Raw genomic sequence first — 26956 nt, 5'->3', positions numbered from 1 at the left:
ACAACTTTAACCAGGCAAATTCGACTGTCATCTGATCGCGAGAGATGTCGAAGACGACCATCTGTTATCGTCTCTTGTTCTGACAGCACAGAGGCGCCATTCCCTTCATGTCGTATGTCTATTTTGACAACAAAGATCTATTTTTTCGTTAGTTTGAACGTAGCGAAAGATCGCTCCGATTTCCGAGAAAGGCAGAGATTTGGTATATTAACAATCTGTTTTAGTTACTTGTTTATTTTCACTTTTTAATTGACCTACGGTATATAAGTATGTATTATGTATGTATGTTGCTCTGAACTACTGACATTCACTGAAATCGCCGCATGATTTTTCACTTAATGCCCTTTGCCACTCGAAGTTATCCTGACGAATTCAAGAAGACCTGAATTTTACAAGAGTGACCTTACAATGTCCACGTCTGCACAGCTCATGTGAGACGCAGGAAGAAGGAAAGAAAGATAAAAAGAAAGTCCCTGAGGTCTCATGTGACCACCAGAAGCAAGACAGTGATGATTTGACCGTCACTCTGGACGGGTCATTCTGGAAAGAGTCATTCTGGAAAGTCACTCTGGAAGGGTCACCCTGGGAAGTGTCATTCTGGAAAGAGTCATTCTGGAAAGAGTCACTCTGGAAGGGTCATTCTGGAAAGAGTCATTCTGGAAAGAGTCACTCTGGAAGGGTCACTCTGGGAAGTGTCATTCTGGAAAGAGTCACTCTGGAAGGGTCATTCTGGAAAGAGTAATTCTAGAAGGGTCATTCTGGAAAGAGTAATTCTGGAAAGAGTCACTCTGGAAGGGTCATTCTGGAAAGAGTCACTCTGGAAGGGTCATTCTGGAAAGAGTAATTCTGGAAAGAGTCATTTTGGAAAGAGTCACTCTGGAAGGGCCACTCTGGAAAATGTCATTCTAGGAAGAGTCATTCTGGAAAGAGTAATTCTGGAAGTGTCATTCCGGAAAGAGTAATTCTGGAAAGAGTCACGCTGGAAAGATGGTTGGAACCCAGCTGATCGTTGCACTTCTCTGCTCTAATGTAGTCGCTTCGATTTCAAGTATGTCTCGAACACTTTGGAGTGAATGGGAGAGAGATAGTGCCACAAGTCGAATGGCACTCTCAGTAGTTTGTTGGTTGGCACTCTCAGTGGTTTGTTTGTGTTTTAACTTCGGTTTTATTCTTCTGGCACTCCCAGTAGTTGGTTCGTGTTTGAACTTCTGTTTTATGATGGCACTCTGAGTAGATTGTTCATGCTTTAATCTCAGTATTATTCTTCTGTCAGTTATGTTTAATATCGTTTCTTGGTCTGCTTCGATGTGATGTTTTGGGAATTCTTGAGACATTCGGTTTAACGAAGCTTTCTTGAAATTAGTCAGTTTTATTCATGAAGTTTTTACAAAATCAGATATTAATCCATAAATAACCCATCAATATCGAATTCACTTTGCCTGAAGAACAACTTAAACCTTAGGTTATGATTCTTCCAGTGTTAACTTAATCCGATATAAATGGGATAAGAGAGAGAGAGAGAGAGAGAGAGAGAGAGAGAGAGAGAGAGAGAGAGAGAGAGAGAGACTTCTCGTACGTCCACCAACCCAACCATCTCACCCCCATTCTCCCAACTCCCGCAGACGACCAGTCAAAAGTCTACGGCATGCAGCTCAGTATCTACCAGCCGAGGACCATCGATTCCTACGTCAGGTACTACTTCAAGAACGAGGACAACTCGACGGACGGTCGAGTGAAGGAACTGACGGAGTCGACCATCTGCTATCGCTTCTGGATCCTGCAGCACAGAGACATCCTCCCTTTTTTCTCTTACGCTTATTCCGATAGCAAAGACAACGCCTTCCTCTTCTGTAAGTATGGGGGTTCTTGTAGTGTTTCTCAGGGATAAGTTGCAGAAGTCCAGGCGATGAGTGGATTCCATGGAAGGTGTAGTGTTTCTCAGGGATAAGTTGCAGAAGTCCGGAAGATGAGTTGACTCTGTGGAAGTTGTAGTGTTTCTCAGGGATAAGTTGCAGAGGTCCGGAAGATGAGTTGAATCTGTGGACGCTGTAGTGTTTCTCAGGGATAAGTTGCAGAAGTCCAGGCGACGAGGGGATTCTATGGAAGCTGTAGTGTTTCTCAGGGATAAGTTGCAGAAGTCCGGAAGATAAGTTGACTCTGTGGAAGTTGTAGTGTTTCTTATGGATAATTTGCAGAAGTCCAGGCGATGAGTGCATTCTATGGAAGTTGTAGTGTTTCTCGTGGATAATTTGCAGAAGTCCAGACGATGAGTGGATTCTATGGAGGTTGTAGTGTTTCTCATGGATAAGTTGCAGAAGTCCAGGCGATGAGGGGATTCTATGGAAGCTGTAGTGTTTCTCAGGGATAAGACGCAGAAGTCCGGAAGATGAATTGATTCTATAGAAGTTGTAGTGTTTCACATGAGGCAAGTTTGTCGTTACTGTGTAGAATTATTAGTAAATAAGAATGGAAGAGGAGCCGATTCTTTCTGTCACTGGGACGGCTATAGTTTTTCCTATTTTCGTGTGTGAGATAGTGAGGGAGTCCTTGCATTTTAATACACTATTATCCATCTATCAATTTATCAATTAATTTTTCTTTTTTGATAAGCAAGATCTCTTTTTTTCTGTATTTCCCTTTACCTCCTCCTACTTCTTCCTAATGAACACCACATTCTTTGGAAGCTCGAATTTCAGGTCAATGGCCCCTGTGGTGGGCTTATTCCATATGAATAAGCTTCATCTTCTGAATAACAATAATAATAATAATAATAATAATAATAATAATAATAATAAAAAATTGGTTAAAATTCCTGGACTTTAACATATCAATCACTGAATGAAGGATTAGCTTAAGTCTACTTACGTTTATTACACCTTTATTCATTTCCACGAATTAGCGAATTTTCTCTTGATCTCAATACTTATGAAGAATGGAAGAATAACTGTCCTGAAAAGCTGATAAACGATTTCGGAAACGAAGCTAAATCATTTCCTGTATTTTTATCGACACAGCTGATAAGGGGCGGAAGTCACAAACGGTTTCAAAACTCGAGCTGAATAATTTCCTTTATTTCTGTCTAAAACAGCTACTATATCTGTCCATACTGAAGTAAGTTTTTCTTTCGTTCATCAAGTTCAGTCAGTCCAAGTACTGGACTTCTATTACAACGACGAGAAGGAGTATTCTGGACTGGTTCTGGACGACACTCTGGAAGTCTGGCACCACCACTGCGCTGTCTTCACTCACCCAACTTTCAAGTGAGTTTCTTCACTCACCCAACTTTCTGGTAAGTTGCTTCACTCACCCAACTTTCGGGTATGTTGCTTCACTCACCCAACTTTCAAGTGAGTTGTTTCACTCACCCAGCTTTCAGAGAAGTTGCTTCATTCACCCAGCTTTCAAGTAAGTTGCTTCTCTCACCCAGCTTTCAAGTAAATTGCTTCACTCACCCAACTTTCGGAGAAGCTGCTTCTCTCACCCAACTTTCAAGTGAGTTGTTTCACTCACCCAGCTTTCAGAGAAGTTGCTTCATTCACCCAGCTCTCAAGTAAGTTGCTTCTCTCACCCAGCTTTCAAGTAAATTGCTTCACTCACCCAACTTTCAAGCGAGTTGCTCAGTCGCTGCTGGGTTTCCTGAAGGTATTGAAATGTCCTAGGCCTAAAGATGGTGTCTGAGGGCAGAAGTTTCTCCTCTTCCTCCAACTCCCCCTCCTTCTTCTTCTTCTTCTTCTTCTTCTTCTTCTTAGGTTTCATTTCCAGTAACCAACAGAAAGCTGCAGAACCCCGCGGTTAGGACTAGCAATGTGTATGCCATGGGGTGGGTCACTGTTCAGCTTCACTCATCCACAAATCACCACTGGATTTAGTTTGCTGCTTATGGACTTTCAAAAGTTTAGTTTTAATTACCACCAAGAAGTTGTAGGATAAGTACAGTTCATTTGATTGACTATATATATATATATATATATATATATATATATATATATATATATATATATATATATATATATATGTGTGTGTGTGTGTGTGTGTGTGTGTGTGTGTGTGTGTGTTTGTAATAACCACTATGACCTCCTAACTTCTCGATTTCTTCACACTTTTAGATTCTTTATGCGTTTGTGCGTGTATGTGTGTGTTTGTGTGAATATTGCATTGCTCTTCAGTATCAACCATATTCAATTTACTAGCATTAATAGTGTATAAAATCTCTCTCTTACCTATCAAAAGAATATACGTCGACGGGGAGTTTGGCACTGAGGGCCACCTGGGTGCCAAATCGGCTGTTATCCCCCTAAACGGCTCCCTCTACCTGGGACACGATCAAGACGCGTACGATGGAGGGAGAGATCCTCAGCAAACCCTCACTGGATACATCTCTCAGGTAAGGATTCTCTCTCTCTCTCTCTCTCTCTTCCGTTACTGTCAAGACGAACATTGAAGGCCGGAGACTCATTTGTTAGTATGATTTAATCCACGCGATACTTATTATTTCTCTCTCTCTCTCTATGGGAACGTTCCCATGAAGCCATGATGGTCTGAGGAGAAAATTATGCACCTGGTTGAGAGTGAAGTGCTGTGGGTGGCAGTGAAGATAGGGAGGGAGAGATGGAAGGAGAGAGACTGAAAGTAACAGATTTGGGCGATATTCCTCAAAATATTTCTCTCTCTCTCTCTCTCTCTTTCCACAAGAATACCTTGTATGATGTTATTTACGCTGAAGACAATTTAAGGCAGATATATCATATCACGTATCAGGCAGAAATATATGTATATGCAAATATACAGCAGTATATCATACAATATGTTTTGGTATATAATTGTCTCTCTCTCTCTCTCTCTCTCTCTCTCTCCGTCCAGGTCAACATCTGGGACTACCCAGTAGACGCAGAGACCATCGCCCAAATAGCAAAGTGCAACTCGAACCAGAGGGGCAACATCCTCTCCTCAGACACGACGAAGATGGAAACATCCCTGGTAGACGTCAGCATCGTCAACATCAGCCACTTCTGCAAGTCGAGCGACAAGGCCGTCATCATCCCGAAGCAGACTCTCCCCGAGGACGCCGACAGGTTCTGCAAACTGGCCGACGCGCAGATGTTCGTGCCCAGGAACGGCGAGGAGAACGACCTCCTCGCGAGGGAAAGCCAGCCCTTTTCCTCCCAGTGCGAGGGGAACAGCTACCGCCTCCTGTTTCTGGGGGCTACTGACGCGGGCCACGAAGGCGTCTGGACCGCTATGTCTGACGGCCAGCCCCTGGCCTACACCAACTGGTTTCCCGGGGAGCCCAACGGAGCCAATAAGGACAACTGCGCGGTGCTCCGGAGGTCTGACCCATTTTGGGCGGACACCCTCTGCGGCATGGAGCTGTGTTTCTCCTGCGTCAGGACTCATAAGGATTACCTGCAGCTTCGGGGCCTTTGCCAGTCGGTCGAGCATCACACGCGGTTCCTACTGGACGGCTACATCAACTCGAGGCCTTATTTCAGAGGCTATTATGATATGATCATATACCACAATGGCAATGAAGAGTGGGTGCTCATGAATACTCATACCAATACCACTTTAGCTTCTCTATACTTTTTCAAGGATTCCGAGTACCCAATCGGCCGCCACGCTTGGACGATCCATTCTCCCACATGCGACTATGTCTCTGGGAACACAGTTGTCCTGGGGTTTTCCAAATGCACCACTAAAGAATACATGTGTTCCGACGGTTCGTGCGTGGACCGGTCGGTGAGGTGTAACCTGCGCGACGACTGCCTGGACAGAAGCGACGAGGAAAACTGCTCCATCGTCGCCTTCAGCGACAGGTACCACAACTACAGGCCGCCTCCGGGAGAGGCCTTCGGCGTCCAGCTGAAGATAGCGCCGGTGGTCGACCTCATCCGGTTTTCCAAGATCGACGACATCAACCTGGCTTTCCACATGGAGATCGAGGTGGCTCTCGCCTGGGTTGACAGGAACCTACAGTTCAAGAACATCAAGAGCGAGGAGGGTAAGAATAAGCTAAGCAAAGAGGAAGTGGAGGCCATCTGGACGCCTGAGATTGAGTTTCTCAACGTCAATGACGGACAGTCTCAGCTTCTGAAGAGCGGGGTCTACGTGAGGCAAGCCGGCGCGGCTGATCCTCCCATCTTTACGGATGTCCAGATGGGTGAGGATTATTTTAGATTCTCTCACTATCATCATTTTAAGGGTCTTTAAATAATTCCCATTCTTTCCTATTCTTAAGAGAAAGACTCACTCTCACCCACTCCATTTTCTTGTGAATTATTTTAAGTTCTCTCACTATCATGATTTTAAAAGTCTTTAAATGATTCCCATTCTTTCCTCTTCTTAAGAGAAAGACCCACTCTCACCCACTCCATTTTCTTGTGTCTGTCTATATCTACCAGTACCACGAACCTTAGAAGTCGTCTATGTCTTTTAATTGTACAGGAACAATATCTTGTAATATATTTTAAGTGCCTTTAAAAAATTCCCATTCTTAACAGAATGACTCACTCTCACCCGTTTAGTTTTCTTGAGTCTGTCTTTCACTATCGGTGTCACAGACAGCTTTTAGAAACTACAGTACAGTCAGTTACTTAGTTTTCCAGCATCCTGACACCAATTATCAACAGCAGAGCAGTTAATAACTTATTTTTCAATTGCCCAGACACCATCTATCAACCTGAGAGCAGTAGATTAGTGCAGAGGGAACAGTACTACGCTAGTTTCAACTGCTTCTTCTTCCTGCTGTACTACCCGTTCGATACCCAGACCTGTCAGATCATAATCAAGTTGGCCTCAGCTGATATGAACGTCATACATCTTGAGGTAACTTTTAGCTTTTGTTCGTTTTTTGTGTCATGTTCCATTGCATTTTAGATCCTCGTTGTCAAAGTTTCTTATTTAATTAAGCAAGTTTGTTGGGTGAGGTATAACAATAGACTCTTCTAATGGATGGCAAATAGTATTTTTTCATTTATCATAAGGTGGGAACATGTCTCTTATTAAGGGTCTTTCAAAAGTAACTAGAAAACCTTGACTATTGCGGGCGTGATTTGATCCTCTGCATAAACTGGACATGCGCAGTAGATACCAATGCTCCTTTCCTTTATTTCAAGTTAAAATCTCAAGATGATTATCCGAATCACCAGAGGAAAATATTTCTGCTTTGTAGAACTATACTTTCTATCTATTGCCCTTGAGACTGCATTTGATCTGCTTGGTTGAACTATACTTTCTATAGATTGCATTTAAACTAGCTTCGTGAGTATAAATTAAATACTGACTAATCCAATGTCTTTTTAGTTTTCTGTAAAAGAAAACTATTGTGCAGGCTCTGTTTGTCCGTCCGCACTTTTACCTGTCCGCCCTCAGATCTTAAAAACTACTGAGGCTAGAGGGCTGCAAATTGATATATGTTGATCATCACCCTCCAATCATTAAACATACCAAATTGCAGCCCTCTAGCCTCAGTAGTTTAGATTTTATTTAAGGTTAAAGTTAGCCACAATCGTGCTTCTGGTAACGATATAGGACAGGCCACCTACGGATCGTGGTAAAAGTTTCATGGATCGGGGTTCATACAGCATTATACCGAGACCACCGAAAGGTAGATCTATATTCGGTGCCGTTGATTATACGCTGTATCGGCTGTACAGAAAACTCGATTGCGCCGAAGAAACTTCGGCGCAATTTTAACTTTTTTTTTTTTTTTATCGACAGAACGCCAGCGTTGTCTACAACGGGTTAAAGGAGCTTCCGAAATACGAGGTCCGGGATATCGAAATAGAGCTGAAACCTAGAGCTGGATACGGCGTTATGGAGGTAAACATTTTATCAGCATACTCACCCTATACACCGGCTCACCTTCTTGGCTTCTCCTTGGACTCTGCAGATTTTCGTAGGCCTACATAGGCCTTTACCAGTTGGTCGTTCTTTGCAAAAAGATGCGTCTTGGACTCCATATCTATATCTGGGGACGACAGTTATACTTTAGCACTTTTTACAAAATACTGTTTATACTTTGATTCATACACTTTCTCATTTTTACAGCTACACACGTTTATATGGAACTAATTAGTTTTATATATAAATGCACCTTGCTACGCTTTTTCATGATTATTTTCTATGGTTTTATACAAAACTATTCTGCTGATTATAAGGATTGTATGACATACTTCCCTTGTAATAACAACAGGATTCCTTCAATAATAATTTTTATTTTCAAGGTAATAAAACATCTGATATTTAAAGTGATATACTCGAAAATTAAAAATAAGTCAATTACTTATATTTACTTTGAATTATCTGGCTTAGATTACGTTAGTAATGCGTGAAAAGCTTTTTATAAAATACACTAATCTGTAATTTATCATTATAACAGGGGACAAGGCCGCTTAAATATGACAGGTTAAGATAGGTTCAGAAAATCAGCTAATTATTAAATGTCAGACACGTGATGGATTTCCAAAGAAAAGAAATTTAAAATAAAATCATAGAAGGAATAATTTTCCAGTAGAATATTAATTAATAACGGTAATAAGTGATGCATATGGAAATGTAACGAGAAGGCGAACTCTAGGTATGCACAGCGATATTTCATAAAAATACAAACATCACAGGATTGGGCATATAAAATGCCCTGGTCATATGCTCAGGGCTGAGGAAAACAAGAAATAGTATTGTAGAAGAGAGTGAGAAGAGTATAATCACGAGAGAAGCAATAGATCTTCAGCTTCTTAAAGGGATGTTATTATGAGGTCTTTGCACAAACATTGCCTATTCAAGAACTTGAGTCACTCTGACCATGTCTAGAGTACTTGCACAGACATCAGGAACGTCACGAAAGCTTTTTAGAATTTAAGGAAGGGTGTACAAGTGGGAATCCTTCAATAATATCATTAAAGCACTTCAAGTTCTTGCATTTTATTATATACTTTTAATTGCAATTCCCCATGAATCATTTCCCTTAAATGGAATATTTGTCAATCTGAAGGTTACTTTACAAGCCAATGGTCATTTTAGCTTGACTCAAACGGATGTTTGAGGAGCTAGAATTGCGAGAATAATCATGAAGTGTTTCTTATATGGGAGAGTTGGTTCATGAAATAATTCCCTGCATTAGAAACTTGAAACCAATTTATTTTCGCAATTAGTTTTCAGTAACTCAGATTATACATTTATACAGTATATATATTGCAAAGGAACGACTTTCACCTATTTGAAATTAAAGCCTTGCCCATCCGTACCTAAACATAATGCTCCGTAACGCCTGTAATTACATTCTGTACTTTTGTATATTCCAAATCAGTCTTCTTTATGCTTGTACAATGTGTTTTGTATACTTTCTTTATATCAGCCTACACCTGGCCCCACTATAAATGTGACATTTCATGCAACATTTTTTTTTTTAGTTTTCCTTAAGCTACAACGACATTATTTTTCATTCCATTTCACTCCTGAGACAATCCGGCTCAATTCCGTACATACAACAATACTGTGTTATGCTTTATGTGCTTCTTCTGCATATAAAACTGATGAAATAAAAATAAAGAAAAACAATGATTTACCCAAGTGAGAGAGAGGCACTGCCAATCTAAAATGAAATCGTTTATTTTTTTTTCTGTTCATTTCCTCAGGTCACGTTTGCTTTGGAGAGGAGATACAGTCTGTTGGTGCTCACCGTATTTCTGCCGACGTTCCTGCTCGTGGGAATTGGCTACGCGACCTTCTTCATCAAATTCAAGGAGTTTGATGCAAGTGGCTCCGAGATTTTTGCCATTTTCGATGTTTGCCGTACACACACACATATACATACAATATATATACAGTATATATACATATATATATATACATATATGACTGTTAGTGTGTATGTAATTAACATATTCCAGTATACTTCTAATCTTTGTACTCACATTTCTCATGTTATATTCACTTAAAATTCCATGGTCACTTGTTTATACAAATTAATGACATTATTCCATATGAAAATACGATATCAAGCATGCTTACAAAATGGTAGGCCTATTTTATAAGGACTAGGCATATTATGCACACTAAAAATATGGTAGGCCTATATTATAAGAATTACGCATATTATGTACACTAAAAATGTGGTAGGCCTATGTTATAAGAATTACGCATATTATGCACACTAAAAATATGGTAGGCCGATGTTATTAGGATTACGCATATTAAGCACACTAAAAAGATGGTAGGTCTATGTTATTAGGATTACGCATATTAAGCACACTAAAAAATTGTAGGCCTATGTTACAAGGATTACGCATATTATGAGCACTAAAAATATGGTAGGCCTATGTTATAAGTATTACGCATATTATGCACACTAAAAAATGGTAGGCCTATGTTGTCCTAACATAACAGCAACAAGTTTTCCATCTCATTTCCCTGTGACAGACGCGCGCGATGACAACCCTAACCACGATGCTCGTGATGTACACGATGTTCGACCAGGTGTCCAACGACCTCCCCGACACGGCCTACATCAAGATGGTGGATCTGTGGTTCTTCTTCTGCACCTTCGTCGTCTTCAGCATCTTCCTGGTGCACGTCGCCGTCGAGAGATTACCCGACGGAGAGGAGGAGGACGAGGATGAATTCCCTGTCAAGAGAGGCGATCGAGTCTCTCCGGCTGCCTTCATGAACGGGAGGAAAGTCAAGTCGGCCGAGCATCGGTCTAAGTGAGTTATTTTAGATAAGAATAGATTTGTAATTATTAAACTGCGTCGACAAAATAGCAAAGCATGTCATAAACATGTCAACAACTTATCACACATCACATCACAAACAAGTTAAGTACAAGTCAACAACTTGATAAACTTAACCTGTGATTTGATTTATGAAAATCACGCTATTAAGCCAAGCACTGGGGTACGTTCAGCCTTCAATGCTCAAGACTGGAGTGGTTGGACAGAAGACTGAAGAAAGGAAATGGAGGTAAAATAAAAGGGTGAAAAGTGGGTGCAGCTATATAGGGGCAGAAGGATCACTGCAAGCAACCTTTAGTAAGATCTAACCTGTGCTTCCTGGGACTGTCCACCGTTTCCCGAAGATTCGCTTTCTTCTTATCAAGGCCGCAACTAACGCTCAATCATACATGCACACAGTCGGCCTGTGCAGGCAAAACTGAACGTTAATGTGAACAACCCGGCTCAGTTTGTCTCGCCTGCGCAGGCGGCCTGAGCAAATAACTCATCTCAGTCGATGAGCCTCCAAGCCAAACGGCTGCGCATGCGCACTGCAGCATTAATAGCGGGTGCCAATCAAGTTGAGTTTCACTAGACTGAAAAGTGTTTATATCTAAACTGATGATATATCGGCTGTACTTGTTTTTTGAATAATTGATACGGATGTCAGAATAATATATATTTATAATTTTGCCATTTTCCCACAGGAAAAATAATTGTGTATAATGAATGCTGAAAGTGGCAGCATCATTCCTGAATGTCTTGTAGATTTCATTGAAATCTATATGAACGAGACTTTGCTTGGGCAAGGATAATTCAAAGGCTATCGTAACAGATTAAGCCTATGTATATATGTTTATTCGTGGTTATAAACCATATATGAAAGTTAGTTTTTAAATGAGAATAAATATTCATTATGGTGAATAATGTAAAACAAGAATAGGCCTATAATGCGTCTGTTCATGACTATGCATGGTGTATGCAATTCATTTTTAAAATGAGAATAAAATAATATTCAACATTCTGATGAAAAAACAAAACAATATTAGACTGCATGTTTATTCTTTGCTCACATCCCACGGAAGCCAGTTTTGAAATGAAATTACAGTAATAAACACGCAAACAAAGGAACAGTAGTATACTATGGATGTTCACTCGCTGTAACACATAAGAAAGTCATTCTTAAAATGAAAACAAATTAGTATTAAGCAAATTAACGAAACGGAGAAAACAATATTGGGCCTATATATGTCAACTTTGAAATAAAAAACAGCTACTAACTTAATTATCACAATTATCCTGCCATGGAACTCTTCCCTCATTCATAAAATATCCAATAAGCATAATATTATGAGATTCCTTGGAGCCAAATTTAAACTTTTAACAAATTCACATAGGAGTATTGAATTGGTTTTTTCAACCACTCTTTCACTGGACGTCTTTGATTTTTTTTTTTTTTATCAGCAAGCCAATTACAGCCAGAGCGTAGCGTGCTGACGCCATGGCTGCTACGGAGGACTAATGACAAAGACTATCGTTAGTGGTGAAGATTTGCTTGCACAGGACGACTGTGCAGACATAACTGAACGTTAGTGGCGACCTTTACAGTCGTTGACTTTTTTTTTCAACCTGTTTGTGATAAGTATGTGATAGGTTGCCAACATATGTACAGTATATGGCATATTTTATCGTGAACTTATACGTTTTCTATTATTTTTTGGGTTAACTTTCCACTGAATGAAGAAATACTCCTTTAAATATACTCTGGTTTGTGTAGATTAATTTGTCGTATCAACACGTGTGGCCCTTGGGTTAAGTCGGTCTGTAATTGCGGTAAAGCAGTGACGGTTACAAGAGCCCTCACGTGGACCACTGGTCTCTCCCACCTAGCTGATACAATAAATTTTCCTTCTCAGGAGATAATTATGGCCGTTGCAAAACACGGAATTGGTAATTGTAACGAAAATACTACACACTCGGCTCTGGCAAAATTTATCTGCATCTGACAGGTACATGTTCATATGAGGTGACAAATTCCTATCCTTTTAAGTGGAACGATTCAACCAACTAGGGAAGGAGAATTTCCCCGTTTACCTCCTTCCGGCTTTCGAGGCTTGGCGAGAATGTGTACACAAAAAATACTAAGAAACAGAAGTTTGAGAGGTCATTGTATCTACTGAAGTACATAGAAATTATGAATGTGCCCTAACATACTCGTATAGGACTAACAACTCCTGCAGCCACTCATTCCCAAGGAAAAAGTCTGTTAGCTGAAATAGGCCAATAGTGGGAACATTGACTCCTTGCTAATCGTATTATTTTAAGCCTGAACTGCTTAAATAGACAAATGAATAAATATAATAAATAACCATTATCTTCCTAAACAGGTGGAGTGGCGTCAAAGTCTTTTCTATCTGCCGGAAGTTCGTGTATCCGACCGTCATCCTGTTATTTGGTATCCCCTTCTGGGTGATCATCTTGACTGCTGGGAAACTGTAAATTGCCGTCTGCCTAGGAGCGAGAGCCGGTGCTGGCATAAGGCGAGCTTAATCTAGACGTGTGTGTATTTGCTTAATGCAAGCATATTGCTTTCCCAATATTCTTGGTCTTGATAATATACCCATTATTTTCAAGGTATTTAAAGTGAAAAGTGTTTTTACTTACATTAATACAGTGAAACATTGGCAAGATTTAGGAGCCCACAGAATAACTGATGTGGGTTGTACAATGTATGAATAATTCATTTTGTATTGGCCAAAGATGTAGAAATGAAATTGCACTTAGACCGATACATATTCTGCGAGATCAGGTGATGCATCCAGCACCTAATTTATACAAACCAATAGACGGCAAGTAATTGATAGGACACTTGTCTCTGTATGCGCAGATGTTTAGGCATTTACCGAACGAAATACTTTCGAGTCTTGAGGCGATTTAGTTACCAAAATGGAATAACAAACATTGGAAATCCCGTCTCACTTAAGAAATCGGTTTACAGATACCATAAAGTCGTTAGCTGGCAGCATTTAAACTGAGAATGCCTTGCTTTGCTTGTCCTACTTAAATCTGCCGGTCAAATGGAAGAGACTAGACCTATAAATACCTATATTATTTATTTCTAATTTATGTAGCTGAAAATGCCGAATAAAAGTTACGGAAAGTCAAAAGCTATCGCGTTTCCTTTGTCCTTCGTGACTAGAAAACATTAATGTCAAGGGTTAATGATGATTGATGCCTTCTTTTGATCGACTGCGTGTGAACTATTACGAAAAAGGTTTATGCCTTAAATATATACTTGTATGTGTATATATATTATATACATACATACACACATATATATAGTATATTAAGAAATGTAGAGTATTTTATAGCCAGACTGATTGCTTTGGGAACAATCAAGGAATTAAGACATTTTGAGGGCCAGTTTTTCCATTCAAACTGTATCAGTTTAATCTGCCACGAGAGAGAGAGAGAGAGAGAGAGAGAGAGAGAGAGAGAGAGAGAGAGAGAGAGAGAGAGAGAGAGAGAGAGAGAGAGAGAATGTCAACCCTTTTATCTTAAGTAACTTCTAGTTATTTTTCAAGTAACCTTAAGAGATTCCTTTACTGTACTAAAATCAGCCTCAAGAGATTTATTAAATCTACCGAGAGGCTCGTAGTCTCACCAATCAACGACCTTTAATATATTTATTTTGGCTGTTTAGGTAACAAAGACCAAGCACTAAGACAACATATCAATAAGCTTTAAAATGTTGAATTAACACCTTGAGTGTCTGAATTTGCCTACCTGATTTTCTTAAAACATTCTCCTTACTAGGAAAGGAGATAGTATTTCCAGTAACGGTTTACTAAAAACAAATTACTTTGAATATACCAGCCCACAACTCTGTAGACACGTAACATAAACCTACTCATTCTCGCTGCATTTTAATTCTTTATAACATCTCGTTAAGTAGAAAAAAAGGATGTTTTAGTAACTACAGCAAATTAAATGTAGCAAGGTACATACGTGAAATGTTCATTACATTAAATTTCATTACTTAGGAAACACCCATTTTCACCAAAAATACCTTATCCTTTTACGAAACTATAATGCAGTTAGCTGCAATCCATTTCAAAGCACCAACTTACTCGGATCGTGCATTACAGTTTAATTCCAATTTCCCTGTAGATGCTCGTCAAAAATACTCCGGTAAATGTCAAAAGTGCTATATAGGCTCAAACTCACCGTTGTCTGCTGCAGTTACTCCAATCAGAGCCTGAAAAAATAAGACATTAGGCCTAATGAATTTCAGGTTTGGATTAGAGTCTGAAATTTAGGCCTAAGATCAAAGAACTGTAGGAAATGAACTTCCTGAAATTATAAATTTTATCATTCGACTGAACCATGAAATTTAGGAATAAAAGCAAATTAAAGTACAAATATCAAAGATAGTTAATCGTGACTAGCAAACCTCTGAGGTTAGGAATGACAAATTTAAAAAGTTTAGATAAGAGGCTCAAGTTTTGGTTCTATTAAAGTAAAAACCCTTAAGATTTCATTCAATAAATATAGATATATTATGCTCAAGTCTATGCAAAACACAATGTACACTTAACAAGTACTTTAAAAGTGAAAATTAAGTGCAAGCCCCCTTTTGCCATACGACAGACAAAAGTCTGCCGTATGATAAGAGGAGATCCTCCCCATTTCAGGGGCACCGCCCCTGAAAGGGGAGGATAAGCTTGCAAGTATATGGTTTGAATATACTTAAAGAGGAAAACTCCTTACCTCTGAATTCTGGGTCAAAAATAGTTACCAACGGAGCCCTGAGGAGTCAACAGGTCTTGTAGGTTAGATGTGAAGTTATAGACCCATGACTGTAGAATTCTGAAAAAATAACTTAGAATCTCAAGTGTCCTGACTAACATACATATATATATATATATATATATATATATATATATATATATATATATATATATATATATATATATATATAATGTTATGGTTATACCAATCAAAAAACGTACTTAAAGAAAACATGGCCATCAATATCAAGCAATTTATACGGAAACAATTACGTATTTGTGTAAAGAACCATATTACAAACAAACAACCCTCTTCTGCCAATTATCAAGATCCAAATCTCAAAAAAAGTGTCTTCATATAATCCAGGGATTATATAAACCCAAGGATTAAGTATCCTTACCTACAAATAACGGAAAACTGCGCAGGGAAAACTACGTTTGAAGCAGCACACAACGAGTATCCCCCAACCTTCCACGATTCGTTTAAACTTCCGAATGAGCTGTTCCACACTGCCCGCGGCTCGCCGTCCCTACAAGAGGTTTAACGCATACAAGCCAAGGACTTTGGCAACAGAAATATTCTTTCTTTCAAAGATCCTTGATCCATGAGTCGGCGTTTTCACATTTTGTTTACTTGACTCACTGTACTCTTGAGGCCTTAAGTCACTATAATAAGGACAGAAAGGGCAGTGGTGATGGTGAAGAATAAGTAAGTTTGGAGCACAGTGTGATTAGTAATGTTTTGTGGAGCCATAACTTTGGTGGTAATGTTAGCACTATTAGATAGCGATGTCACGTATGATAATTATTAATCATTCAAAGGATTATTATTGTTCATAAGATAAACTCCTACTCAAGTGGAACGAGCCTACGGGGGCCATTGTCTTGAAATTCATGCTTCCAAAAGTTGCCGCCCAGGAAAATAAATATTTTCTTTACAGTGATTATGAAAACTAGTATCATTCGTAACAGATTAAGATGAATTTCTACGTAACGAAAACATGAATAATGAGTTTTTTAAAAGGCTTTGATCATATTCATTTATGGAATTTAAACATTTCCAACAAAAGCACTTAATGCTCTTGCAGGCCTAGCGAGTTGCTTTTTAAGCCTAAATTTCACGATTAAATCCAGTCTTAGCAAAAGTCGAGTAACTACCAGGTTAGCAATTAACTACTTAAGTCACTGCTGGAGAGGTGAGGATACACGCACACACACACCCTCTAGAGAGAGAGAGAGAGAGAGAGAGAGAGAGTGCGGTGCGACTATATATCACTAGAAAATGGCTTGAAACTTTATAGTATATTTACCAATTCGATGTTCTTAGGCAAGAAAATGGCAAAAAAAATTTTTATTCCTTGATTTGCGCTGGGTTTCGTGCGAGTTTCTAATTATTCTAATATTCGTCTTCATAATTACGGGTTTAGATTCAATTAGTGGTCTGTAATTATCGTAAATTATCGCATATGCTTCTGTCGTTACCTCAGTATATTGGTACCTATCTTGATTTGTTGCCTTATTATTAAATCGTTCAAGTTTGCTCGTTGTGATTGCATACCTTTCAATGTACATTTTTCTGTAGGATGTTTTGAAAAAATTAGTGATTGTTACACTTACGGTCATGCTTTATTATTTGGTTCTCTTTTAGACCGAAGACGACATATTTTGCTCGGGACTGCCATCTACCGGTCGTTCGAAAAATGATTCAAGTATCTCATTATTTGATTCACATTTAGACCGAGGACGACATATATTGTTTGTTGCTGCCATCTACCGGTCGTTCGAAAAATGATTCAAGGGTCTCAGGAAGAAGGAAAATACATTTCTTAGCATCCGTCATCCTTGGTTATTAAAAGTAAACATTTCGTAAGATTATCAGGGCAGCTGGGCAGGAACGTTGCAGTCTACACGCGTAAAATTGGTGCTACAATATCCTGTTGTTCGACATCTGCCTTATTCAGCCATACCGTGTAGGTATTCGATTCAACTTTGTGGTAATGTAATGCGATTGTATTCATATTTGTTTGTTACTGGGTTACAGCTTGAGATTGTACACGTTTTCTATGATTGTTAACTGGAATTACTTTAATTCTGTTCTTCGTTGTCTCTACTTCGTTCCTTATTGTCTTAATTTCAGAATTAGGATTTCCAGATGAAGATTTTGACATTGTGTTTCTTTCCAGATATCTGGATTAGAGGTGATTTCATTCGACCTGCTCGGCGCAGGAATTAGACCTAAGAGTTGGTTGGAGCAAGGATTAGACCCACAGAGTTCCTAGGACGACATTGGTAACTATATTTTTCACTAAATTAAAAGGTGAGGAGCTTTCCTCTTTTAGTAAACTCAAACTAACTCATGCAAGCTAATCCTCCCCCTTCAGGGGCGGCGCCCCTGAAGTGGGGAGGAGCTCCTTTTGACATACGGCAGACTTGGTCTACCGTATGTCAAGAGGGGGGCTTGCTTAAAAAAGAACTAACTCTTTACTTTAAATAGTAAGTGTGAAATCCAGTAATTTCACATTTTAGGTTTTGTAGCTATGGAATGTTAATTTTAAAGTTTCTGAAGAAAGCTTTATAGAATTCAGCTCTTCGGTTCAGAAAGTTTAAATACGTATGAAGTAATTATTTAGAGCTTATATTAAAACTGTTTTTTTCAGTAAAACTTAAAGAATGAAAAAATTAGGCTTTAAGACTTAAAAGTATTAACTGACAAAATTAAACGCTTTTAAGTTTTTTCAACAATATCTGTTGTCATTTTTTACAAACCGACTAAATGCACGATAGAAGTCATTGATAGTTTTTGTGTCTTGGTTCCTCAGCCCCCCTTTTTTTAACTGAATTGCCAGAAATGTCAATGACCACATCTCGAGCCTGGCCTTCAGCCTTTCAAAGATCGTTATTTCTTTAGAGACGAATTTAATTTCTAAAGCGTTAATCATATCCTAAAGTCTTAGGTATCCAGGGCACTGCAGGTGTTATTTGAATATTAAACTCTGCTCGAGATTTTGGCTGAAAGGCTTTCAGTTATCCTCCTCTGGGTTTGTGATGGCAGCTATTGTTGGTTGCCCCTGAATTGAAAACCGTTCTGGCTCTCGGTAAGCGGTTCTCCTAGAGATGGCTAAAGAACAGTATTGAATTTAGGCCAAAGGCTAAGCGGTGGGACCTGTGACGCCATTGAGCGCTGACACTGGAATGAACAGCAAAAAGGTTTGAGAAGTGTAACAGGAGGAAAACCTCTGTTGCTCTATGAATCGATTGTTAGGAGATGGTGGAAAGTAAGATGGAGGAAGAAAGAGAATGTGGACGGAGGTACAGTAAAAGGAATGAAAGAGGTTGCAGCTAGGGGCCGAAGGGACGCTGCACAATGATAACTTAATAATGCGTATAGTGCAAACGCATGGGGTGCGCTGACGGCACTACCCCCATACCGGATTGAAATGGCTAAGGAAAATCGCTGGAGGATTTGATGCTAACTTGTCAAATAATTATGCAGGAGGAATGTCTTGGTGAGATGAATTCATGTAATTAATAAATGAGCGTATAATAAAGCTACAGATCTGTGTACGCTGTCCAGTTCAAATCCTAAGGGAACGGTTTTTAAATTAGAAAATAGTTGCTTAGTGGTAAGAATGAGGCAAATAGTTCAAAAGGCATGACTTTCTACAAAGGTAGTTAAAACTTAGTTTTCAGATAACTATGATGTGACAAATTTTCCTACTTATTTTACAGAAACACAATGTTATAAATGATCAATTTAAGATGTGAATCTGGCCCGGGTTGGTTGGTATAAGCGGCTTTACACCAGAAAGGGCCTTTAAAATGCGTCAGTCTCTAAAGGCCTTTTGGGCATTTAAGTGAAGAGTGAAGAGGGTACCTACGTTAGCTCTATTGGCTCTGCCCAACCAGTAGTCTCTTTGCAAAGCTTTGTTTAATGTTTAGATTTAGATAACATCCGAAGTTACATTGTCAGTCGAGAGAATAAATGAGCCTGAAATTATGGTTAAGGCAATGATTAGATTCAACAGTAATTGAATGACATAATCAGTTTTTGAGGTACGGAAGTATATTATAGTTAGTAACAGGGGAAAAAATTACTCAGACTACATTTGTGACCATTAAGTAAATGGTTTAAGCAAGAAACTACGGTGATTATAATTTAGTAATTTAACTCTAATGCTATAATTTAGTAATTTCTTAATTCTAATGCAAGAGGACTATTGAAATCCAAGAAATATTTACGAGATGTTTATTTGCCCGAAAACTTGTACATTTTACATTTCCATTGGTACAAACCGAGAGATGTTGATGGAAGTAAGTGACAGGGGGAGATGACGAAAGTTTCCTTGGAAATCGTTGAGACACATCCTGTAGGGTGAAGTGAATGTATCTTTGTTTCCCCTGACTAGACTGATTTCCCTTTAAGACCCTTTATATTTATCTAATCTTCGGCGACGCCTGCAAAACTGAAATCCGTTCTCATGATGCTGGTGCTGAACATTCTACAAAGCCCTTAACTTTACTTAACCTGAGATCATCATTGTTCAACTGCCGTTCCTCTCGCTGAGGTCATCTTGTGACACTGTTCTGCTGTTTCTTGGTTGACTGTCCGTGCTTTCAAAATAAACCTTTTACTCTTTTATGCAGGAAACTCCCTTCTGTCACCTTTCCTTGAGGCATCGAAACAAAACTCGATCCCTCATCGGCTTGACTGGCAAAAGAATCTTTGACCCTAGAACTTGAACCTTAGACGCATGGCGAATATCAGCCTACCAATCCTTCCCTGGAAAGGGAAGAAGACTGGCGACTGCCTGATGACAACAACCGACAGTACATAGACCGATTCCCTTAACCTTTACCCTTTTCGCTAGACCGAACCAACTCAAACCCAGCTTGTAACACGAAGGTTCTCTTGTCAGTCAGCCAAACTAGCCATCTCGTTCTCTTTACTGTCGTGGTGGGTAGACGTAGTAGTTGAACATGTTCTCGTAATGTTCGTGGCGGCTCGATTGGGCCTGGGGTTCGCCAGTCTTCCTGACGTAGTCCTCGCATTCTTCGAAGGTGACTGCGTTCTTCTCCACCTTCTCACCAAAGCCTGACTTGTAGGAGGCGTAGCGCTGTGGGTAGGAGGATAAGGTTATTGACTGTTGTGTCCATGGTAAAAGGAAGGCTCTTCACTTACAATGCAACTATCAAAATGGTGAGTCTTAACATTTTTGACTGAACAACACAGAAAAGGGTTTAAGTATTGCAGTACAGATGAGACCATCTGAGATATTTACAGATATAATTAGAAAAAAATTGCAGCTTTTTGTTTAAGTTTTTACGTTCATTATATGCCCCATAAGGGGGGTGATGCCGTCAGTGCTCCTCATGCGGTGCACTGTAGGCGTTACTTAAGGTACTTTGCAGCGTCCCATCGGCCCCTAGCTGCAACCCCTTTCATTCCTATTTACTGTACCTCCGTTTATATTCTCTTCCTTCCATATTCCTGTCCACCCCTCTCCTAACAATTAATTCATAGTGCAACTGCGAGGTTTTCATCCTGTTACACCTTTCAAACCTCAATTTGTTTCAGCGCTGAATGACCTCACAGGTCCCAGTGCTAGTCCTTTGGCCAAATTTCTGTATTCAATTCAATTCAGTTCAGTTCATCCCTATAAGTTAAGTATACCTAGTTTAACCAGACCACTGAGCTGATTAACAAGGGCTGGCCCAAAGGATTAGATTTATTTTACGTGGCTAAGAAATGGTTACCTAGCAACGGGAACAGCTTATTGTGGAATTCGAGCCATTTTATACTGAGAAATTAATTTCTACCACCAGAAATAAATTCCTCTAACTCTTCTTTGGCCGGCCCGGAGACTCGAACTCGGGCCTAGCAGAGTGCTAGCCGACAACTCTACCGACTCGTCCAGCGAGGAACTATTCATCCCTATAGAATTACTATTACAATAATTGAAAATAAATAGTTGAATGGCATGAAAATAGTAGAAGGTTTTTATTCTAAGCCCTAACTTTCAAGCCTCAGCTAGACTCAGTCTCTCTCGACTTGGAGGAGAAGGTATTTGCCAACTTATGAAACTGGGAAAGGTGACGCTTGCAGAGGATGTTAGGTCAGGCCTTTTGATACTGAACTAGAGCCAAAATGTACCAAGGGGCATTTTTCATATTGCTCTCACCTGCTGAATGCTGCGTGTGAAGCATCCATCGGCGAGAATGCGTGCTGCGTTTCTGAGAGCTCGGGCGAACGTGTCCATGGTCAAGATGGCGCCATGGAACAGGTCCCTGGGCTCGACAGATTCACGGCGCACTCGGAAGCCAAGGGTGAAACCACCCTGCTGCATGCCTCCCTAGAAGAAAAAATAGATTTACGGGGTATGGACACACAAATCAAGCTTAGATTAGGGCAAAACGAATGGTTTTCAATAAGGATATGTATGCATAAGCTTAGATTATGGCAAAGGAAATTGGCTTCACTCAACTTTTAGGAGAGAAATCGCTATATAGACCTACCCCCAAATATCACTCATTTGCTCATTTGCACATGCGTATGAGCGAGCACATGATTTTGGTTATTGGCATTTTAGCCACACTTATACCTTTACATTTAAGTATGAATATTGATATCAATTAGATGTAAACTATCGGGAAAGCCGGAATATTCTAAAAAAAAGATATGATAAAAAAATTTTGAACAACGAATGAAACTTAAAAGGAAATGAAAAATTATTGCTTTGATTTCTCTTTCTATAAACTCTTTTGTGTCTTACTTTTGTTTATGAAAGAGTATTTAGCTACCAAAAACTGATAAATATAAAGAAATCTTGCAGCCCCACAGAATACCAAACATATTGAAAGAATGAACGTCATTATTCTTAGGAAATTGATTTAATAATGAAATTAAGTATTGTTTGTTAATAACAAAGAAAGTAACTGCACATGCATCTTAAAGGAAAAATATTATGTCAGGAAAATATAGAAGTAGAAGGAGAATTCCAAAGTAGAAAGGAAGAAACAGTAGTTGAACTTTGCAATCGAAGTATTACAGATTTTCAGTTAGTAACTGTGGGAAGGGGCAGCCAGTAGGGTATGACTATAGGACCGTTATCCTAATTACCTGCTCGAGAACACACTTCATGACGTGAGTGGCGTCCCTCATGTTATCTGCGCAGATGTCAGATGTTCCGTTGACTTCGGGGAAGCTGTCGGAGGCGTCGACGGAGCCAAGCATGTTGTAGGCGGCGGCCATGTAGACGTCGTGCTCGTAGGGGCGTCCCATCATCCTGGAGAAGGCGGGTTTCACGTACAGCTTGAAGTGCTTGTCTAGGCCGAAGTGGCGCAGCATGTGCATGGTGGCCATGGCGTCGGACTCGTACTGGTGGCGTCGGGGGTCGTGTGGCTTGGGCTGGATCAGGAACTGTCCCTTGTAGCCGATCTTCTCCTTGTACTGGATGGCCATCTTGTAGAGCTGGGCCATGTGGGACATGTCGCGGAAGAACTGGCGCTGGAGGACGCTCTGGTAGCCATCGCGGGGGTTGAAGAAGACGAAGTTCTCGGCTCCCATGCGCTTGGCGGCCTCCATGCTGCGCTTGACTTGTGCGCAGGCGTAGGCGAAGACGTGAGCATCAGGGTTGGATCCGGCGCCGTTCATGTATCGGGGGTGGGTGAAGAGGTCGGCACTGTAGTACAGGGGCTTGATTCCGGTCTGCTTCTGGAGGTCACAGCATAGGGTCACCATCTCTTCCAGGTAGGCGTTGGTTTCGTCGAAGCTTTCGCCTTCTGGGGCCATGTCACGGTCGCTGATCTGTGCAAGGAGATAGACAGATGAGCTCGGTCAAAGGAAATCACATTGGTTTTGAATAATTCAGACATTTCCTCTTATAAAATTTAAAACAAAACCAACTTTAAACTAAATGACATAGATTTGTAATAAGTTGACATACCGAATAGTACTTGATGTTGAGCTTGTGGAAGAACTCGAAGGCTGCAATCATTCGCCTCTTGAAGTTGTCAAGAGAGCGAGATCCATCTTCCCATGACCTCTGGTGGGTGGCGTCGCCGTAGTAGTCATCTGAGCCTAGATACCTGTGAACAGAAGACACTCAGGGTAAAGAGAATCCGCACGAAACATATGTGAATGAAATGCACCCGAAAGATGTTAATGAATGCACTCGTTAAGAGAGTACCTATGAACAAATGGCAGTCAGGGTAAACAGAATGCGCGCAAGGCACTCATGAATACAGCAAGTACAGCAAATTCATCAAATGTACGGCTCCTTTTGCTTCCTTGATGACTGGAAGAGGTGGCAAAGACTGCACGAATGATCAGATAAAGAAATAAAGTAACGCTGCGTCAATAACCTTCATGTTGTAACGCCAGATTTCGTAATTATAAATCAATCAAGTAGTGATATGCGAAGCGACATGGTATTATTGTGGTTCCACACGCTAATTGCTTTCTTATTTGTTTGACAGTGGAAAGACAAACCACGGGACGTGGAAGGAACAGTAATTGTTCTTAGTACCATTGATCCCCTGCTTGAAATTGCAATTACTTTCCCCTATTTGGCCTATTTTCCTTTATTTGTTTGTTGCTTAGTTTCTTTAAATTGTGCTGGCTTTATGCCAGAGCTGGTCCTTGTTCCAAGGCCGGCTTGTAAGTTATTAAAAGAAATAAGAGAGCCTGTTTTTTTGTTGTCTACTTGTACTAGAAACTTAGCACGGGCTCTTGCTTCCAAGGAAGCCCATGGAGTTTATCTGCTCTTTTGGTGGAAACTTCAAAAAATTCTTTGAAAATGAAATTGTGAAGAATGAAGTAATTACTAAGAAATATCGCAAAAGTTCTCAATGTCCTTCAGAAACTTTTCTGTAAGACTTATATATTATTATTACGTTTGTTGGAATTCAACCCCTTTCATGTAATAATTAAATTTACTGGAGAATTAAGCTCGTGAATTAGTAGCAATAATATACAAGTCATTATCTCGTACACCATTTGACATTCGTTGGAGTTAAATAAGGAAGGATACATTCAATATTTTAGTCATTATCCTCATTCGTTCTTACCTACCAAATGTTCAGCCATTTTCCCTGCTGGACTTTTGTTGATACCTTTACGTGCCCTAAATATCTGACAGTTTGGCACAAGAATTTTCCAACTTCCTGCTTAATGATTAATCTCACAACTTTGTCAAATCCTATTTTTGGTCAACTTTATATCTGTTCTTGACAGTTCAACATCTGCTCCATTCCCCATGTCTAGTGGCGTTCCTCAGGATCCTTTTCTCTCACCGGGCCTTTTCCTTCTATTTATCAATGACTTTTCAGCTTTCCTCTTCTACTATTTATAATACTGCGAATGTGCCAACTAATTATCGCAACCTCTTGTTTCTTTAACAATTTTGATTTTGAAAATATCCCAGAACATGGATGCAATAGCTTAGTCAAGTTAAGTGTTCGCAAATAAATGTATTTATACAGATGTAGTTTACAGTTCTTCTTAAAAGAATCTCCTTTTTAATTACTATTCTATATTTAAAGGTAACTACGTAATGGAGTATATACGAGTAGCTTAAGACTCACTTGATAAACAAATCTAAACGGGAATTTATCTATCTATCGATCTATCTATCCATCTATCTATAGCGAATATTCAGCAATCCATTTCAACTGTAAACAAAATTGTACAAGACGTTTTTAGCAACAATTCAACAACACTTTATCACCATAACACATTTATAGCCTCGAAATTTAAAAACACTTCATTTTGAAAGCCGAATGGGTCATTTTTTTTTTTTTATAAGAAACCAAAACATTTCCATACGACAAACGAGAACCCTCCAAAGAGCACTTCGTTTCAAAAACCGAACTGGGTTATTTCCTACGAGAAACCAAAACATTGCCCTATACGACACCCGAAAAACTCCCCAGGGGGCCCTCGCTCACCTGAAGGTGTTGAAGTAGCAGGCGGAGAATTTGAACCACTCCTCCATGGTCCTGCCATGGACGGTCTCCCCGGCATTGTAGTGCCTGTAGACGAGGGTGTCCTCGGGGCCGGCATCTGGCCGGTACTCGATGCGTCCTACTCCGGGGAAGTACTTGTTCATGGTGGCGGTGGTATTACACACACACTCAAGGGGGCGGCTTTCGATCTGCACACCTGAAGGAGTGGCTGACGAAGAGGAGCTCTGGGCTGCTGCTAGGGCACCGAGGACGATAGGCTGAGGTTTCGGCTCTTTATACCCGGGGTCACGCTTTGGTGCCCCGGGCCATAGGGGTTTCGGGTGTCACCCTAACTTGCTTTTGCATTCCCCGCCCCTTTCCCGTGTTCACTCGCCATAGACGGTTGCCATATACGCCACATCCATGAAAAGGCTTTCGGTTTATGCGTGTTTATGCAATACATGTACACATGAGCAGGTGGGCTTAGCATTTACAAGTATATATATATATATATATATATATATATATATATACCTGTATATATATATATATATATATATATATATATATATATCATCTACTGGTCTCTTTTACTTAGATACATTTGTAATTGTCAAAACCACAATACCCTCTTGGCTAAGAGGAGCTAAGAGGGCATCGTGGTTATTTTATATATATACATGCACATACCACACACACACACACATATATGTGTGTGTATATATAAGTTAATATCACATTATTAACAATTTTTCATAAATAACGAAACAAGGAGTGTAAGAAAACATAGTACTTATCCACTATAAATATGCATAGTTTATATCCATGTCAAAATGACCAATTTCCATTTAGAATTTAGCTGAATGGAAATTGCTGTTTCACTCGTTACGAATTTAAATCTCTTAGGGTTGCCTTCAAATGCCCATCATATTTGACCTTGCTTTCCTTTACAAGATGCCCAGATCTCTGACAGTAGAGGCAGGTCAGGGTATGATACCCGTCACGTACGTTTACGTACCTCATTTTAACATAACTTTACCATCAATATCCCCTTCATGGGTTTAGTGGCACCAGTGCACCTCATACTGTGCACTGTAGGCATTACTGAAGGTTCTTTGCAGCGTCCCTTCGTCCCCTAACTGCAATCCCTTTCATTCCTTTTAATGTACCTCTGTTCATATTCTCTTTCTTCCATCTTACTTTCCATCCTCTCCTAACAATTGTTTCAACATTATTTTCAACGCTGAATGACCTCGTAGGCTCCAGCGCTTTGCCTTTGGTATATAAAGTTTATATTCCAATACCATCAATATCAAGAATATCCTTTCGAATTTTCGAATGATTAGGGCAGTCCCACCTGCAGCAGGTTTCTCATATAAGAAGCCTATCTTCTTTACATCAGAGATTGACCTTAGATAATAGTTTCTGTCGGATAATGCATCATTCGTATCATCTTCCTTACTATATTCATTAAACGTTTTTTTTTTTACCTCAGTTTCCAGTTATTTTTGTTTCAGA

At 39.8% G+C, this 26956-nt stretch overlaps 3 protein-coding genes across 3 annotated transcripts in view; 1 reads left to right on the top strand and 2 right to left on the bottom strand.

The window, feature by feature from the left end:
- LOC136840036 (Na(+)/citrate cotransporter-like) overlaps positions 1-11284 on the bottom strand; it is a 73351-nt gene extending 62067 nt beyond the window's left edge. The window contains exons 1-2 of the mRNA XM_067106343.1: positions 11037-11284; positions 7844-7966 (exon numbers count right to left, since the gene is read on the bottom strand). The gene's annotated coding sequence lies outside the window, so the exon portion shown is untranslated. The remainder of the gene's footprint in view (positions 1-7843; positions 7967-11036) is intronic.
- On the top strand, positions 1605-13329 carry LOC136839941 (uncharacterized). Its single transcript, XM_067106215.1, has 8 exons — positions 1605-1877; positions 3137-3260; positions 4231-4384; positions 4861-6157; positions 6662-6822; positions 9633-9749; positions 10417-10700; positions 13094-13329. The coding sequence occupies exons 1-8, from the start codon at positions 1646-1648 to the stop codon at positions 13203-13205; spliced, it is 2481 nt and encodes an 826-aa protein (XP_066962316.1). The 5' UTR covers positions 1605-1645; the 3' UTR covers positions 13206-13329.
- A 6399-nt stretch (positions 13330-19728) lies between these two features.
- On the bottom strand, positions 19729-25725 carry LOC136840032 (xylose isomerase-like). The gene is made up of 5 exons (XM_067106337.1): positions 25442-25725; positions 23440-23581; positions 22614-23300; positions 21676-21846; positions 19729-20610 (listed from the first exon to the last, which is right to left on the bottom strand). The coding sequence occupies exons 1-5, from the start codon at positions 25600-25602 to the stop codon at positions 20440-20442; spliced, it is 1332 nt and encodes a 443-aa protein (XP_066962438.1). The 5' UTR covers positions 25603-25725; the 3' UTR covers positions 19729-20439.
- Positions 25726-26956: the final 1231 nt, after the last annotated feature.

The sequence above is a fragment of the Macrobrachium rosenbergii genome, chromosome 7 (assembly GCF_040412425.1).
Source record: "Macrobrachium rosenbergii isolate ZJJX-2024 chromosome 7, ASM4041242v1, whole genome shotgun sequence".
NCBI classification, from domain to species: Eukaryota; Metazoa; Arthropoda; class Malacostraca; order Decapoda; family Palaemonidae; genus Macrobrachium; species Macrobrachium rosenbergii.
This window is presented reverse-complemented; position numbering and strand designations above follow the sequence as displayed.

What these genes read in the sequence shown, in the direction of transcription:
- LOC136839941 (XM_067106215.1), top strand. Translation starts at nt 1,646, where the DNA reads ATGCAGCTCAGTATCTACCAGCCGAGGACCATCGATTCCTACGTCAGG. An exon ending in TGGGGGTTCTTGTAGTGTTT is followed by an intron (nt 1,878 to 3,136) that starts CTCAGGGATAAG and finishes TCGTTCATCAAG; the next exon opens with TTCAGTCAGTCCAAGTACTG. An exon ending in TGAACGTCATACATCTTGAG is followed by an intron (nt 6,823 to 9,632) that starts GTAACTTTTAGC and finishes TCATTTCCTCAG; the next exon opens with GTCACGTTTGCTTTGGAGAG.
- LOC136840032 (XM_067106337.1), bottom strand. Translation starts at nt 25,602, where the DNA reads ATGAACAAGTACTTCCCCGGAGTAGGACGCATCGAGTACCGGCCAGAT. An exon ending in TGCTACTTCAACACCTTCAG is followed by an intron (nt 23,582 to 25,441) that starts GTGAGCGAGGGC and finishes TTCTGTTCACAG; the next exon opens with GTATCTAGGCTCAGATGACT. An exon ending in TCAACATCAAGTACTATTCG is followed by an intron (nt 23,301 to 23,439) that starts GTATGTCAACTT and finishes CTCCTTGCACAG; the next exon opens with ATCAGCGACCGTGACATGGC.